The 13,470-nt window shown below is 34.9% G+C and overlaps 1 protein-coding gene across 3 annotated transcripts in view; it reads left to right on the top strand.

Annotated features, from left to right (window-relative positions):
* The window catches only part of SORCS2 (sortilin related VPS10 domain containing receptor 2), a 150,269-nt gene that overhangs the window by 66,733 nt on the left and 70,066 nt on the right, over positions 1-13,470 (top strand). For all 3 annotated transcript variants that reach the window (XR_009154545.1, XR_009154544.1, XM_058177986.1), the window contains exon 6: positions 8,576-8,640. Coding sequence is in view for 1 of the 3 variants with exons in the window: in XM_058177986.1 (XP_058033969.1) it covers positions 8,576-8,640 (65 nt within the window). In the remaining 2 variants the exon portion in view is untranslated. The remainder of the gene's footprint in view (positions 1-8,575; positions 8,641-13,470) is intronic.

Here is a 13,470-nt window from a genome sequence, read left to right as displayed (position 1 = left end):
TATTATTATTAAAAAAAAAATTTGGGCTCAATTGTGGGCATCTAATTTCTCTAATATTTGCTTTTGTATTCTTTTTGTATGTCATATTATAAATTAATAAAACTACAAATATGCAGAATTGTGAGCATGTTGAGGACTACCTGTATTCAGAATCTAAAAGTTGTAGATAGCCTTAACAGAAGCCTAGCCCGCTGGCATACCATGCAAGCCTAGGGACAATGGTCACTGAGCTGTAAGTATTTGGTTGCCACAGCAGTACGACATTCTTTCCAATCGTTTGTCAGTTGTTCTGGAATTTTTCTACTTTGCTGACTTTATTTTGCATGATTTATTCTTCTTATCATTTTTTTTGCACATGAAGGGTTCCAGGTCCTAGGTCACCATCCTTCCTTCCTTTTGGCTCCATCTTATGATCTTAAAGATCCCATTTTCAAAATGCCAGCATTGTTGTAGCAAAGATCCTCCTTCAGATGGAACATAATCTTTGTTTTTTGTTCTCTAGAGAAGACTGTACATTAGGCTCTCCTAACATAGCTCAATATATTCATTTATACTGTTTGTGAACAACACTTTGGGACAAAGTAGATCCTGTGTGCCTTTGGCTATATTTACAGATTGTACTTATTTCAGAAGTTGAGAGGAGCCTTTCATGCCTTATATCAAGCATGTTTAAGATCTTCATGTCCTACTGGGGATTCTCATGATTCTGCAATATTAACATAGCATAGAAGAATTCATCTGGAATGCTGGTCCAGATCATCTGTTTTCATTTGGGTCTTTTGGGGGCTTATTTTGTCCTCCTTTCCAGGCCACAGATGAAATATTTAATTAAGATTTTGACATGTCTGCTTTGTCTCTTTCTCAGGTTCTCTGTGTCAATGCTGAAGCTTTTTCAATGTATAGCTACTAATCTTATTCATTTAATTTCATGGAAGACAGCATTTTTATTAGTCATATATCAGCCCTACTCAGTAGACAAGATGCGAAATGGACTCTACAGAAACATCATTTATTGAGTTTGGCAATAATAACAGAATCTTGCAAGTCTGATTGTACTGCACCACCTCTCCCTCTTTTTCATTCACTAAATTAGGGAGGCATCTGCTTGAGCAGCTTCTGAATGTTATCTTGTAGTTCTGGACTTTAAAAAGACTTTGGAATCTTTTACCTAAGAAACAGTTTCTGCATATTTACAGTATTTCAAAGTGGTCTGCCTTTTTCTTCATGTCATGTCTGGCTTGCCAAGCAGTTGAATTAGTTGGTTTACATAGGACTCATCTTTATAGATGTTCTGTATTTCTTTTCTCCTGAATGACATATCTGCATTTCATTTAGTCAAACTATTTACTAAATCTGCACTACTATTAATCTTCTCATCGTTCCCATCACCCACCTCCTTCCATTTATGACTGTAACTTTGTTGTTTGTATCCTTACTATTTATACTGTAATTGATTGTTTCCTGATTGCTTAATTGTAGCCTATGATTATCATTAAGTGTTGTAAGTGTTGTACCTTGATGAAGGTATCTTTTATCTACAATGAGAGCATATGCACCAAGACAAATTCCTTGTGTGTCCAATCACACTTGGCCAATAAAAAATTCTATCCTATCTATTTGGGTGAAAGCATTATACTGCCTATCTATTTTCCCAGTCCTTGGATGCTGATGAAAAGAGCGCTCCATTCCTTTGATGGTCAAATAATGCATTCTTTCAGTTTGCATTTAGAAACTAGCACTGCCTTTAAGCTTTTCTAGGCCCATGCAAAGGCTTGATTTCTTCCAATGCTTTTCCAGGTGTGTTCTTGTAACACTCAAGCTTTGTTATGATCTTGTGAATCAACATTGCCCTCTGGGATCTAACTCTAAAAAATATTTATCATCGATCTTCTTTTTTCAGACAAATGCAGGCTTTGGAAGAACAATCCTTAGGAACACCCAGTCCCTATTAACAAATTCATTAATCATCCATGTATATCTATGTATCATCCACTATCAGGCCATAGTGAAGAAGAATACCACTATTTATCATTTATCTATATTAGAGTTCATTGACTATATTATTGCTAGAAGAAGGTGGAAAAGCTCAATTATACCATCAAAAACATTGCCACGTATTGAGTGTGGAACATATCACAAACTGCTCATGTGCAAGCACCACATGACCTAAAGGGAAAGGCAGGCAAGCAGAATCCATGATATGATCTTGAACATATACCTGCTGTTTTTAAGCAGAATATCAGGAATTGCTTTGAAGTGATGAACCAGCGGTGAAATCCACTTACCTTCGCTTCCAGTTCAGGAATGGGAGCATGCCTCTTCTGCGCATGCACAGAGGGTCAAAAATGGGACGTAATGACATTCTGGCAGGTGGGCGGAGCCTCCCACTGCTGGCGCTACTGGTTCACACGAGCCAGATAGATCCAGCTGGATTTCACCACTGTGATGAACCCCATTGATACAAAACCAGAGGAATTACAGAATGATCATAAAGAAGTTAGAGTTACCGTACAGGTAGTCCTCAATTTATGACAATAATTGAGCCCAGATTGCGATTGTAAGTCATTTGAATCATTAAGTGGGATGTCCACATGACCATTTCAATCAATGATTGCAATCCTGGCTGTCCCAGTTATAGTAGTTAAATGGTGGTGTGATTTGTTAAGTGGAGTGAGAGGGTTCCTTGGATTACAGGAGGCCCGGCACAGACCATATGTGAATTGGGGCTGGTATAGCACAGTGCAAAGCCACAACTGCCCCAGCCTGGCCATGCACAATGAGATTTGGAGGCAGTGCTGACGCTGGACCTGGAGTAGACTGGGGCTTCAGCAGTCTCAGGCAGCTGCCATCATCCCAGGCTTCCATGTCAGCCATACTATTGTTGCTGCTACTCAGAAGTGCTGCTTTGCACTGTTCTACACTCCAATCTTCTAGCCACATGAGCTTGAAGAATGGTGCAGGTGCCCCTGCCACTTAGTGCTCCCAAGGTTCTGTCACATGATTCAGACATCTTTCTGTTGAGAGGCCCATGCAGCCTATTCAAGGCAGCTCCTGGTCACATCATGCCTTCTTTCCTGAAGCTTGTTTGCTCTTTAAGTGAATTCAGACAGACAGCTCTGTAGGCCAGTCTTATTGCTCTTCTCAGGATTTGAGGATATCATTAGGATATAATCATGATATATTCAGGTGTTGTACATGTAGGGAACAGGACTCTTATTAGGAAAAACTGTAACATTTTACAGGTTTCTGAACCAGCTTTCCAGAGAAGCATAATTCACCTCCATGATTTCATAGACAACACTCAGAGTAATTCAGTTACTAATAATCAGTTGCACAATCTTCCCCATAATATATAATTTACTTTATGTGGAATATGAGAATGAATATAACCGAATTGTGGCATCCTGAGGTGAATAGATTACCAGATAAACGTTTGTTCATGTGTGGATATTTCTATGGCAATGAATGTACCATCACTAGTAAAATACACATACCAAGTCTCTGTTAAAGAGTGATTTGTACAGAAACTGGAGTTCTAGCACTTGTTTGTAAGAAGACTGTAAGCCCCTGAGGATTTATTTGCTGCGAAGATAGGAGAGAAGAAAGCAAATGGCGGTTTTGTGGAATGTGTGTACTGAAAACGAAAGTAGAAATGCTTACTAACGGCTAGTGTTGAAATAGAAGAAAGAAGATACATAGAAACATACTGACTAAACGGAAGACATGAGAATTTTATGATTTATATCTTTTCTTTTTCTTTGGGATTATAGTGATTTAGAAGAAAAGTTTTTTGAATTTTTTTTTCTAAATATTTTTTTTTCTCTTGGTCTGTTATTAAGTTATATTTTTTTTTAAAAAAATGGCTTTTAAGCAAATAGTGCCAAAAGTGTGTCGAAATAGAAGATACATAGGAAGATACTGACTAAATGGAAGAAATGAGAATCTTATGATTTATATTTTTTCTTCTTCTTTGGGATTATAGTGATTTAGAAGATAAGTTTTTTTGAAACTTTCTTTTCTAATTTTTTTTTCTTTCTTTTTCTTGGTCTATTATTAAGCTATCCTTTTTTTTAAAAAAAATGGCTTTTAAGCAAATAGTGCCAAAAGTCATTAAAAACTTTGAAATTTCTTCAGCTCAGATTCAAAAATTAAAAGAAAAAATCAAAAAGGAAGTAAGAAATTCTTTACAGGAGTTTTTGGAGAGTCACTTTTTAGAAATAGATCAAAAATTTGACGAAATAGAGAAAGAGATGTTGGATTTCAAGGAAGTGGTGGAAGAGCAGAAGAGGGAAATGAAAATGGTAAAGGATGCAATTGCGCAAATATTAAGCTCTTGTATTCAGATGCAGGATGATCTTGCAGAAATTAATAAAGCTAATTTAGAGTTGCAAAGGAAAATAGAAGAAATTCAAAAAAATCAAAACAATTGGAACTTAGATAATAAGATGGAAGATATAAAGGCAAAGGTAGATAGGGCAGATGAAGAAAGAGTAATATTACAATATAGATTAATGGAATATGCTATAAGGGTGAGGGGGTTGAAACAAAATAGGAAGGAAAATTTAAAGGAGATTTTTATGCAAGCCTTTGCTCAGATAAAGGGTGTGGAGCCAGAAGATTTTGAGACTAATATTGAAAGAATTTATCGTGTTAATTCTTGGTGGGCAAGACAAAATAGAGTACCTAGGGATGTGGTTATTTATTTTACAACTAAAAAGGTTAGGTATGAAATTTTGCAAGCCTTTTATAAAAATAAATTTCAGATATTGGGACAAGATATAAAAATGATGAAGGAAATTCCTCCTAAAATGTTAAGAAACAGAAGAGAATTTGCTTTTTTGGTGGATGAGTTTAAGAAATATCAGATATATTTTAGATGGGAAGTCCCAATGGGTTTGTCAGTGAATTTTAGAGGTAGAAAGTATTTTCTTAATTCAGTTATGAAAGCGAGACATTTTTATATTAATGTTTTAAAGAGTGGGAATCCTTTGTTGTTAGATGCTAAGTTAACTGGTTTGGAAATGATGGAAAATAGAATGGGAGAGGGGAGGAATGTTTAAGATGTGAATAGGATGATTATGGTTAATTTTTGGAATTGATTTGTTTAGGATATAAATTATAGGATTTTTGTTATTTGCTATTTGTATGGTATAAATCTATGGGATGATATTACTCAATTGTGAAGGATGGAAAGTGAAATTTATGAATTTAGATAATGTGGATGTAATGATTTTAACTGTTTACTGTTATATTGTGGATGTAGTCTAAATGATTATTTGCTTGATATTTGATTGATGGAGTAGTATTGGAAGACTGAATATTAAATCTTATGACAATTGAAGAAATATATAAGTGATGAAAATTTGAATTTGAGAAGCTGGATTGTAATTTAAGAAATGGACTTATGAAATTTGAAGGAATATACAAGTGGGCGGGGAAAAAAATTTGAACTTTAGAAGATGGACTAATTTTTAAAATGGACTGTAAGAAGAATGGACATTAAATGTTATGGCAATTGAAGAAATATATAAGTGATAAAAATTTGAGTTCGAGAAGATGGACTGTAATTTGAGAAATGGACTTATGAAATTTGAAGGAATATACAAGTGGGGAAAAAAATTGAATTTGAGAAGATGGATTAATTTTAAAAATGGACTGTAAGAAGAAGTAATATGTGAAGTTGGTATTGTTTCTTTTCTTTTCTTTTTTTATTATTCTTTCCTATCTTTTTATTTTTATTGTGAGGGGATCTATAGTTTTAAATTTTTTAAGGTGGGAGGTTATGTATATTTTGTATACTTTAGCTTGTGATTGTTGGTCATAATACCCGGTATTTGCTCTGGGAAGTCGGGGGGGGGAAGGGGGAGGAGGGGGGAAGGGGGGGAAATGAATCAACAAGTGATACATGGATTGATTATTAATGTACAGTAATTTTTGAAGATATGAAATTAAAAAATTTAAAATGATATTGGGGATGCTCGACTGCCATTTCAGGAAGAAAAGGAGAGAGGAGTAGAAGGAGGGAAGAAAGTAGGTAGGAAAGTGTAGAGAGGGAGGAGGGGAATAAGAGGGTTAGATAGGGTGGAAGAAGGGAGGAGTGGAGAAGGAGGAGAGGAAGTAGTAAAGTGAAGGAGATGAAGGATGGGAAAGTAGTAGAGGGTAGAGAGGGAGGTTGTGTAGTAAGGAAGTGGCAGTCGGGCAGGCCTGAATCAGTAATAAATAAAAATTAATGATTAATGATGGATAATAGTTTGTACATAAATATGATGTTGAAAAATGGAAATAAAAAATTATTTTTAAAAAAAAAGAGTGATTTGTAATATATTTTTATAGAGCATTTTGCAAGTGACAAAGATAATGGAAGATTCTTAAAGAGAAAAAATTATGTGACAAAAAGCAATCTGAACCATTAAAGTACTAGACAGATAAGTACTGAATACTGTGTGCAGTATCAAAAGAGTAGCATGTTTGCTGTACAATATAAACTATAGCTTGAGATAGGAATATCAGAAGAAAAAGTCTGGCTAAAAATACAATAATAAATTAAACATACTGTGTTGAGTAAGTTATTTTCTGTCTCTGCAAGTAACTAAAACATGACTTTCATGCTAATTAGAGGAGACTATTTATTCAATACACTGAAAACAAAATCCCTCTAGAAAAGCACCAGCATCATGTTTCAAATTAGCTGTCTCATTGTAGTCATGAATAATGCTGCTTGATTAAAGGCTAATTTATTAATAAGCTAGTATTATGAATTGGAGATCTTGACTCAGTATGTTTGGACAAAGTTTTTAGCAATTTACTAAATATACTGAAAGAAGAGAGACATTACAGTATTTTTAGTGCATGTTTAATTTGGATTGTTTTGAGGATACAGTTATTTCTTCTAAAAAAATAAAATAGTGCATTCATAAAATCTAGAAAATGAAATAGCACACAGAACACCAAAGCAATATATCAACCAAACATAAAAGCTATCTAAGAATAAGAAAAAAAGGAATTAATTTTGAAATATATATACCGTATTTTTGCATGATAAGACACACTCCCCCCCCCCAAAAAAAAGTGGGTGGAAATGTCTGTGTCTTATGGAGCAAATGTTGCCACTCGCCACCACTTGCCACCACCGCTGTTCACTGCTGCCTATTGGTGGTTTGATCGGCCTCTTGGAATACTGCCAATCAGCTGTTCCAGGCAGGATCACCACCTCCTGGAACAGCTGATCAACTGTATTCCGGGAGGCTGATCCAACCACCCATAAGTGGTGGCAGAGAGTGGTGATGGAGACCAGCAGCGATAGCCAGGGAACGCTGGCGAAGGCTCCAGCGTTCCCCGGCGAAGGCAACAAACATAGAGGAGGCAGCAATAGTGCCGTTTCTGGTTGGCCAGTCCATTGATTGGCGGGGCTACGGGAGGCCAAGATCCAGCTGACCGGTGGGGGGCACAACGGGGCAAAGCCCTGATGAGCCATGTGCTGGAGCTGGGAGGTAGAGGCAGATCTTTTGTTGTCTTGTTTTCTTCCTCAGAAGCTAGGTGCGTCTTATGGTCCCGGAGCGTCTTATAGTGAAAAAAAGTACGGTAAATATATGTAATCTTAAGGAACCTAAGAAGAGACACAATATTTAAACATCCATATTCAATATTCTTTCCAGAAGTCTTTCTGTAAACATAATTTATTGCAAATTACTTCGTTAATGTCATTTTATTTTTTTATTTTTATTTTTTTTAATTTGAATTTATATCCCGCCCTTCTCCGAAGACTCAGGGCGGCTTACAATGTGTTTAAGCAATATTTACTATACTTATCTAAAGGGAGATTTTCAGTATTTTCTAGTGATTAACTTCAGAGTTTATTTTACTGATGAGACAGATTTTACTGATGTGAACTCTCTTGATAGAGATATAAAAATGAATATTTTGTTAGGGGAGCTAACAAAATAATTTGCCTAGAAAGTTGAATGTCCGAATTTTTGGAAATTATAGATATTGAAATTACTTGTTTTTTGAAGAAGTAAAAATTCAGAATTATCATTATCTAACATGGCAAAGGAAGTATAAATTTGAAATTGATCTTCTTTAAGATCTGCCTTCAGGGAAAGATAATACTTTAGATATAATAAGCAACATTTAGTATTTATTATGTGTTAGAAAACATTTTACCTTATGTCTACATCTTGTTATAGTTTTAAAAAGTTTGCTTATGTAGTGGATTGGATATTTAGCGTTAAAATAGCAGGAGTTCAAAACCTTGCTCAGCTATGAACTTGACTTCAGAGATCATTGTAAATTGATTAAAATGGGATAAATTATATGGACTGTATCAATCTTTTGAGAAATAAATCAGGAAATAAGTATATATTTTTGGATAATAGTAAAATCATTCCTCCTTTACATGAGTGTTTTTGAATCTTTTTCTGCACTGTATTTTGAGATATTTTAATAATAAAGCAAGAAAAAGAAAGCCTATTTTCTGTAAATATAGAATTGGCAGTAGTTAAGTACAGATTATTAAGTTTATTCACCCTAAAATTTCAGTTTTCCATTGGTAACTGCAATTTTATTATTCTTGCAGGGCTGTTGATGGAGTTGATGAAGATCCTGATTTGGTTCATATGGAAGTCCAAGACCCAAATGAAGGTACTCATTAGGAATATTGTAGTTGTTTTTGTTTTGAACATTTCTGGTTAAATTCATAAAAAAAATAACCAAATATTTCTGGTTGAATTCACAAAAAATTGCTTAGAATTGCTTTCTAAGTGCCATAATCTATCTCATTCTCATGTATTCAGCAAGTCTACCTTTCTCATTTTATATGTGCTATAGTATTGTAGTGTAAAAAAAATCTAAAAAATCTTTCATTATGTGTATCAAAATGGGTATCATAATTAGTACAATTATGTTTAAAAATAATTTATTGTTTAATCAATTTATGATATTGATCAAATAGATATAAGTTAATATTACTAGAAAATAAGCCCAACCCAATTATACTTAAATGAGCAAATAATGTACACAAAGGGCAAACAAAAGATTTTGCATAAAACAAGAGGATATAAACCAGGGATGGATTCCAAATTTTTTTACTACTGGTTCTGTGGGTGTGGCTTGTTTGGTGGGCGTGGCTTGTAGTCATGTGACTGAGTGGGCATGGCCAACTTGAAGTCACTCATGGCAAGGTGGGGCGGCATCTTTCTGTGAGTGACATTGAGTTGGCCATGCCCACTCAGTCACATGACTGATGCTGTATTTCCTACGTACCCCCTTGGGCTGACAAAATAAAAGCCTGCCTGCGGAGCCTGCCTACCAAGCAGCCCGGACTGGAAAATGGGTCAACAGGGGCATGGAGGCAGACACTGCGCCTCTGAGGAAAAGAGGTGGCAGTGAAGCCCTGGCACCCAGGAGAGGACCACGGAGGGACACACCACAGGTCTGCCGCCCTTGCCGCTGCTACTTTTGCTCTCAGCTTCTCGGCACTCTTAAAATCGATCTTGAACAGCTGGAAGACGTTTCTTTAGATTGCCGCCAAACTCATTCTTCCAGCTCTTCTAGATCGACTTTAAGAGTGCCAAGAAGCGGGGCGTGGCCATGACCGTGGTGGGGTGAGGACCTTTCCTTCACTTCACAGGGCTTATTAATGAAGATTTATGAAGATTCACGTGTTTGAAATGCACCGTTATGGACTAAAGTTAATAAATAGTGGAGTGAAAGTGTTAACAGCCCAGCAGACTGAATTTAAAACCGGAGAAAAAATGGCGCTGATTATTGTTTGAAAGCTGTGAAGTTATCTGTGTTCTCTGTGGAGTGACTATGAATTACAAGCTGTTGAGAAATAAATTTTTGAGTGCAAAATAAGCCGCTTCGGCTTCAATTAAAAAATTGCTGTCCCTTGATCTTCATTAAGACCCTCTGCAAAAGTGGTTTGAAATACTAGTTTGAAAACTTTTTAAAATGACTCAACAACCTTCAGAAATGCAGCAAGTTGCTGCGGCTTTAAACAAAATTGGGGAAAAAATAGCAGGATTATCGGAGCGTATGGATAATTTGACATTGGAAATGAAAAAAATGAAACAAGAAATGAATGAAAATTTTGCAAAGCAAACAGTGGAAATGACAATTATTAAAGATGAACTTGAGCAGTTTCGTGTACATGATGCAAAAGTGGATTGACAAATTGGTGAAATATTTTACAAAAATGAGCAGCAAGACAAGAGAATTTGTCTCCTGGAAGAAGAAATGAGGAAATACAATTTGGTTATTCGAGGAATTCAAGAAGAAAAGGTAGATAATTTGAAACAACGGGTTTTAAAATGGATTAATGATCTTGACACGCAAATTACGCTTACAATAACAGATCTGGCAAGTGTTTTTAGAATTGGATATAGAAGGCAAAATGGTTCCAACAGGAATGTGCTTGTCAGGTTTGCAAATCTTAGTGATAAGCTGGAAGTTATGGCCAAGGTGAGAGAGATGGGAGACGCTTTGAAGTTTGAAGGGAAGACTATTCAAGTCTTGCCGGATATATCAAGAGAAGAAAGGGCATGGAGATTTTTTTTAAAACCAATTACAAAGGTTTTGAGAGATAATGGAATTAAATATAATTGGAGGCCACCACAACAATTGAAATTTTTTTATAAAGGAAGGATGCGTACAATTACCCCGGACATAGATGCACTATTATATTTACGGGAGCTTGGACTGATTGAGATGGAGGATTTAATGGAGATGAAAGATCAAATGCTTAAGATGGGTGGAATACATGTGGAAACATCAACTCCAGAAGAAGAAAAAGGGGCTATTGGGGGGCAAGACCCTAAAGGGTTAAAGAGGAAAGAAATCTCACCTGTGTTGGTCGAACAGAAGAAAAGTCGTGAGGATACAGCAGGAGAAGAAGCAGATAAGAGCCTTGGAAAATACGAAGCTGAATGCGGGAGAGAGCTACCACTTTCTTTTTTCTTGAGTGATGAATTTAAATAGACAGCCCGAAAGAAGTGACCCGGACATTGGCACGTCCCCTCTCCCCCATTCTCTTTATAGAGGCGAAGCCGATGAGGATGTGGGGGAAGAAGATTGTCTGTTTTTTACTGTTTGTTTTGTCTTTTGTCTTTTGTCTTTTTTTGTTTTTGTTTTTTTGTTTTTTTTATGTAAAATGTCTGTTATATGGGAGTTTAATGTTGGGTTTTGGGCACAGAAAGGAAGAGGCGGGGATAGGATTGAAAAATTTACAGTTTAAATGGGAATCATAAAAATAATGTCATGGAATGTGAAGGGTACAGGGAATCAGATTAAAAGAAGAAGATTGGAACTTAAGATTAAAAGAGATTTACCAGATATTTTATTTTTACAAGAAACCCATCAGAAATCTGAAGACTCAAACAGAATGTATATAAAAGGTATGCAAATATATGAAAAAGCATTTGGAACTTCAAAAGCCAGAGGAGTTGCAACATTGATATCAGATAGGGTGTATTTTGAAAAACATCAGGTAATTTTGGATGAGGATGGAAGATATGTAATAATTGTGGGAAATCTTAATGAGGAAAAAGTGACACTTGTTAATTTATATTTACCGAATGAGAAACAAAGAGAATTTCTTGAAAAAATAACAAAAATTTTGGAGAATGAAAGTGTAGGGAAAGTAATTGTGGCTGGGGATTTTAACTTAATCAGAGATAGAATAGATAGTACTAACCCCACTCGTTGTGGAGGAGCAAATAAAATGGGGATTTTAAATAAGTGGATGCTCCGAAACGGTGTGGTGGATGTGTGGAGAGAGGTTAAAGGCACTGAAAGAGTATACACTTTTTTCTCTAAGATATATAATACATATTCCAGAATTGATTATATTTTTCTCTCTAAAGATTTGCTGAATAATGTGGATAAGGTAGAGGTGGGAATTTTTAAAGATTCTGATCATGCAGAAGTTATGGTGGATTTAGATTTTAATTTTGAGAAAAAAAGAAGTTATTGGAAATATGAGGAGAAACTGTATAAAAATGAAAAGGATAAAAAATGGATACTTAAAAAATTGGAGGAAAGTTGGAGACTAAATGATAATGGGGAGGTTAAATTTGAAATTGTTTGGGATGCGATGAAAGTGGTGTTTAGAGGGGAGAGTATTAAATTATCAAGTAGGAAATATAAAAATTATAAAATTAAAATGGAAAGGGATAAAAACCAGATTAAAGAATTGGAAAATCAATTTTTGCTTACTAAAGAAAAAAAATCGTTGAGGAGCTTAATATGTTAAGAAATAAAATGATAGAAGAGGATACAGAGTTGATAAAAAGGAATTTGAGATATTTAAATAGGAATTTTTTTGAATTTAGTAACAGAAACTCTAAGTTATTGGCAAAGATGGCGAAAAATAAAAGAGAGAAGAGAGAAATTGGAGCTTTGATAGATGATAAAGGTATAAGATGTTACAAAAAATTAGAGAAATGTGAAGTGGTCAGAAACTTTTTTCAGAATCTATATTCAAAGAAACCAGTCCATCGGGGAAAATTGCAAAGTTATTTAGAAAAATATGTGGTGAAAATTGATCAAACATATAAAGAATTGATGGAAGAAGATATAACACAAGATGAGATTAATGGAGTTATACAAAAAATAAAATTAGGGAAAGCTCCAGGTGAGGATGGATTACCTGCTGAGTTTTATAAAGAATTTAAAGAATTAATAATACCAAGATTGCAGAAATTATTTAATGGAATATTACATGGTGGAGAAGTTCCTTCGTCATGGAACAGAACGGTGATATCCCTAATTCCTAAGCCAGATAAAGATTTAGAAAGGATTGAGTCCTACCGGCCCATTTCTTTAATTAATCAGGATGCAAAGATATTTACTGCTATTATAAGTAATAGATTAAGTAGATTTATAGATAGATATATAAGTTACAACCAAGTAGGTTTTGTGAAGGGCAGATATATGAGTGATATTGTTAGAAGAGTATTAAATATTATAGATGTAGCTGAACATAATGGTGATAAAATTGGTATAGTATCATTGGATATTTTTAAAGCTTTTGATTCTGTACAATGGGAAGCTATTAAAGTAATTGTGGAGGCTTTAGGCTTTGGTAATAAGTTTATACATGTTATTTCAAAATTGTATCAAAAAAGTAGTGCAAGAGTGAAGGTGAATGGAATATTAACTGAAGAGATAAAATTAGAAGCGGGTACGAGACAAGGATGTCCCTTGTCCCCAACATTATTTTTATTGGCTATGGAAATCTTGACAAAAATGATAGAAAAAGATGAAGAATTAGAAGGATATAAGGGATATAAGATAAATTTGTATGCGGATGATACTTTAATTATTTTGAAAAATATAGAGAAAGATCTGAAAAAGATATATAAGCATTTGAAAGAATTTGAGGAAATGACAGGTCTGAAAGTAAATTGGTCAAAATCAGAATTATTGATGGATAGTAATGGTAATGAGCGTGAGAATATGCAAGAGCAATTT

Source organism: Ahaetulla prasina, chromosome 3, assembly GCF_028640845.1.
Source record: "Ahaetulla prasina isolate Xishuangbanna chromosome 3, ASM2864084v1, whole genome shotgun sequence".
Classification (NCBI taxonomy): domain Eukaryota; kingdom Metazoa; phylum Chordata; class Lepidosauria; order Squamata; family Colubridae; genus Ahaetulla; species Ahaetulla prasina.
This window is presented reverse-complemented; position numbering and strand designations above follow the sequence as displayed.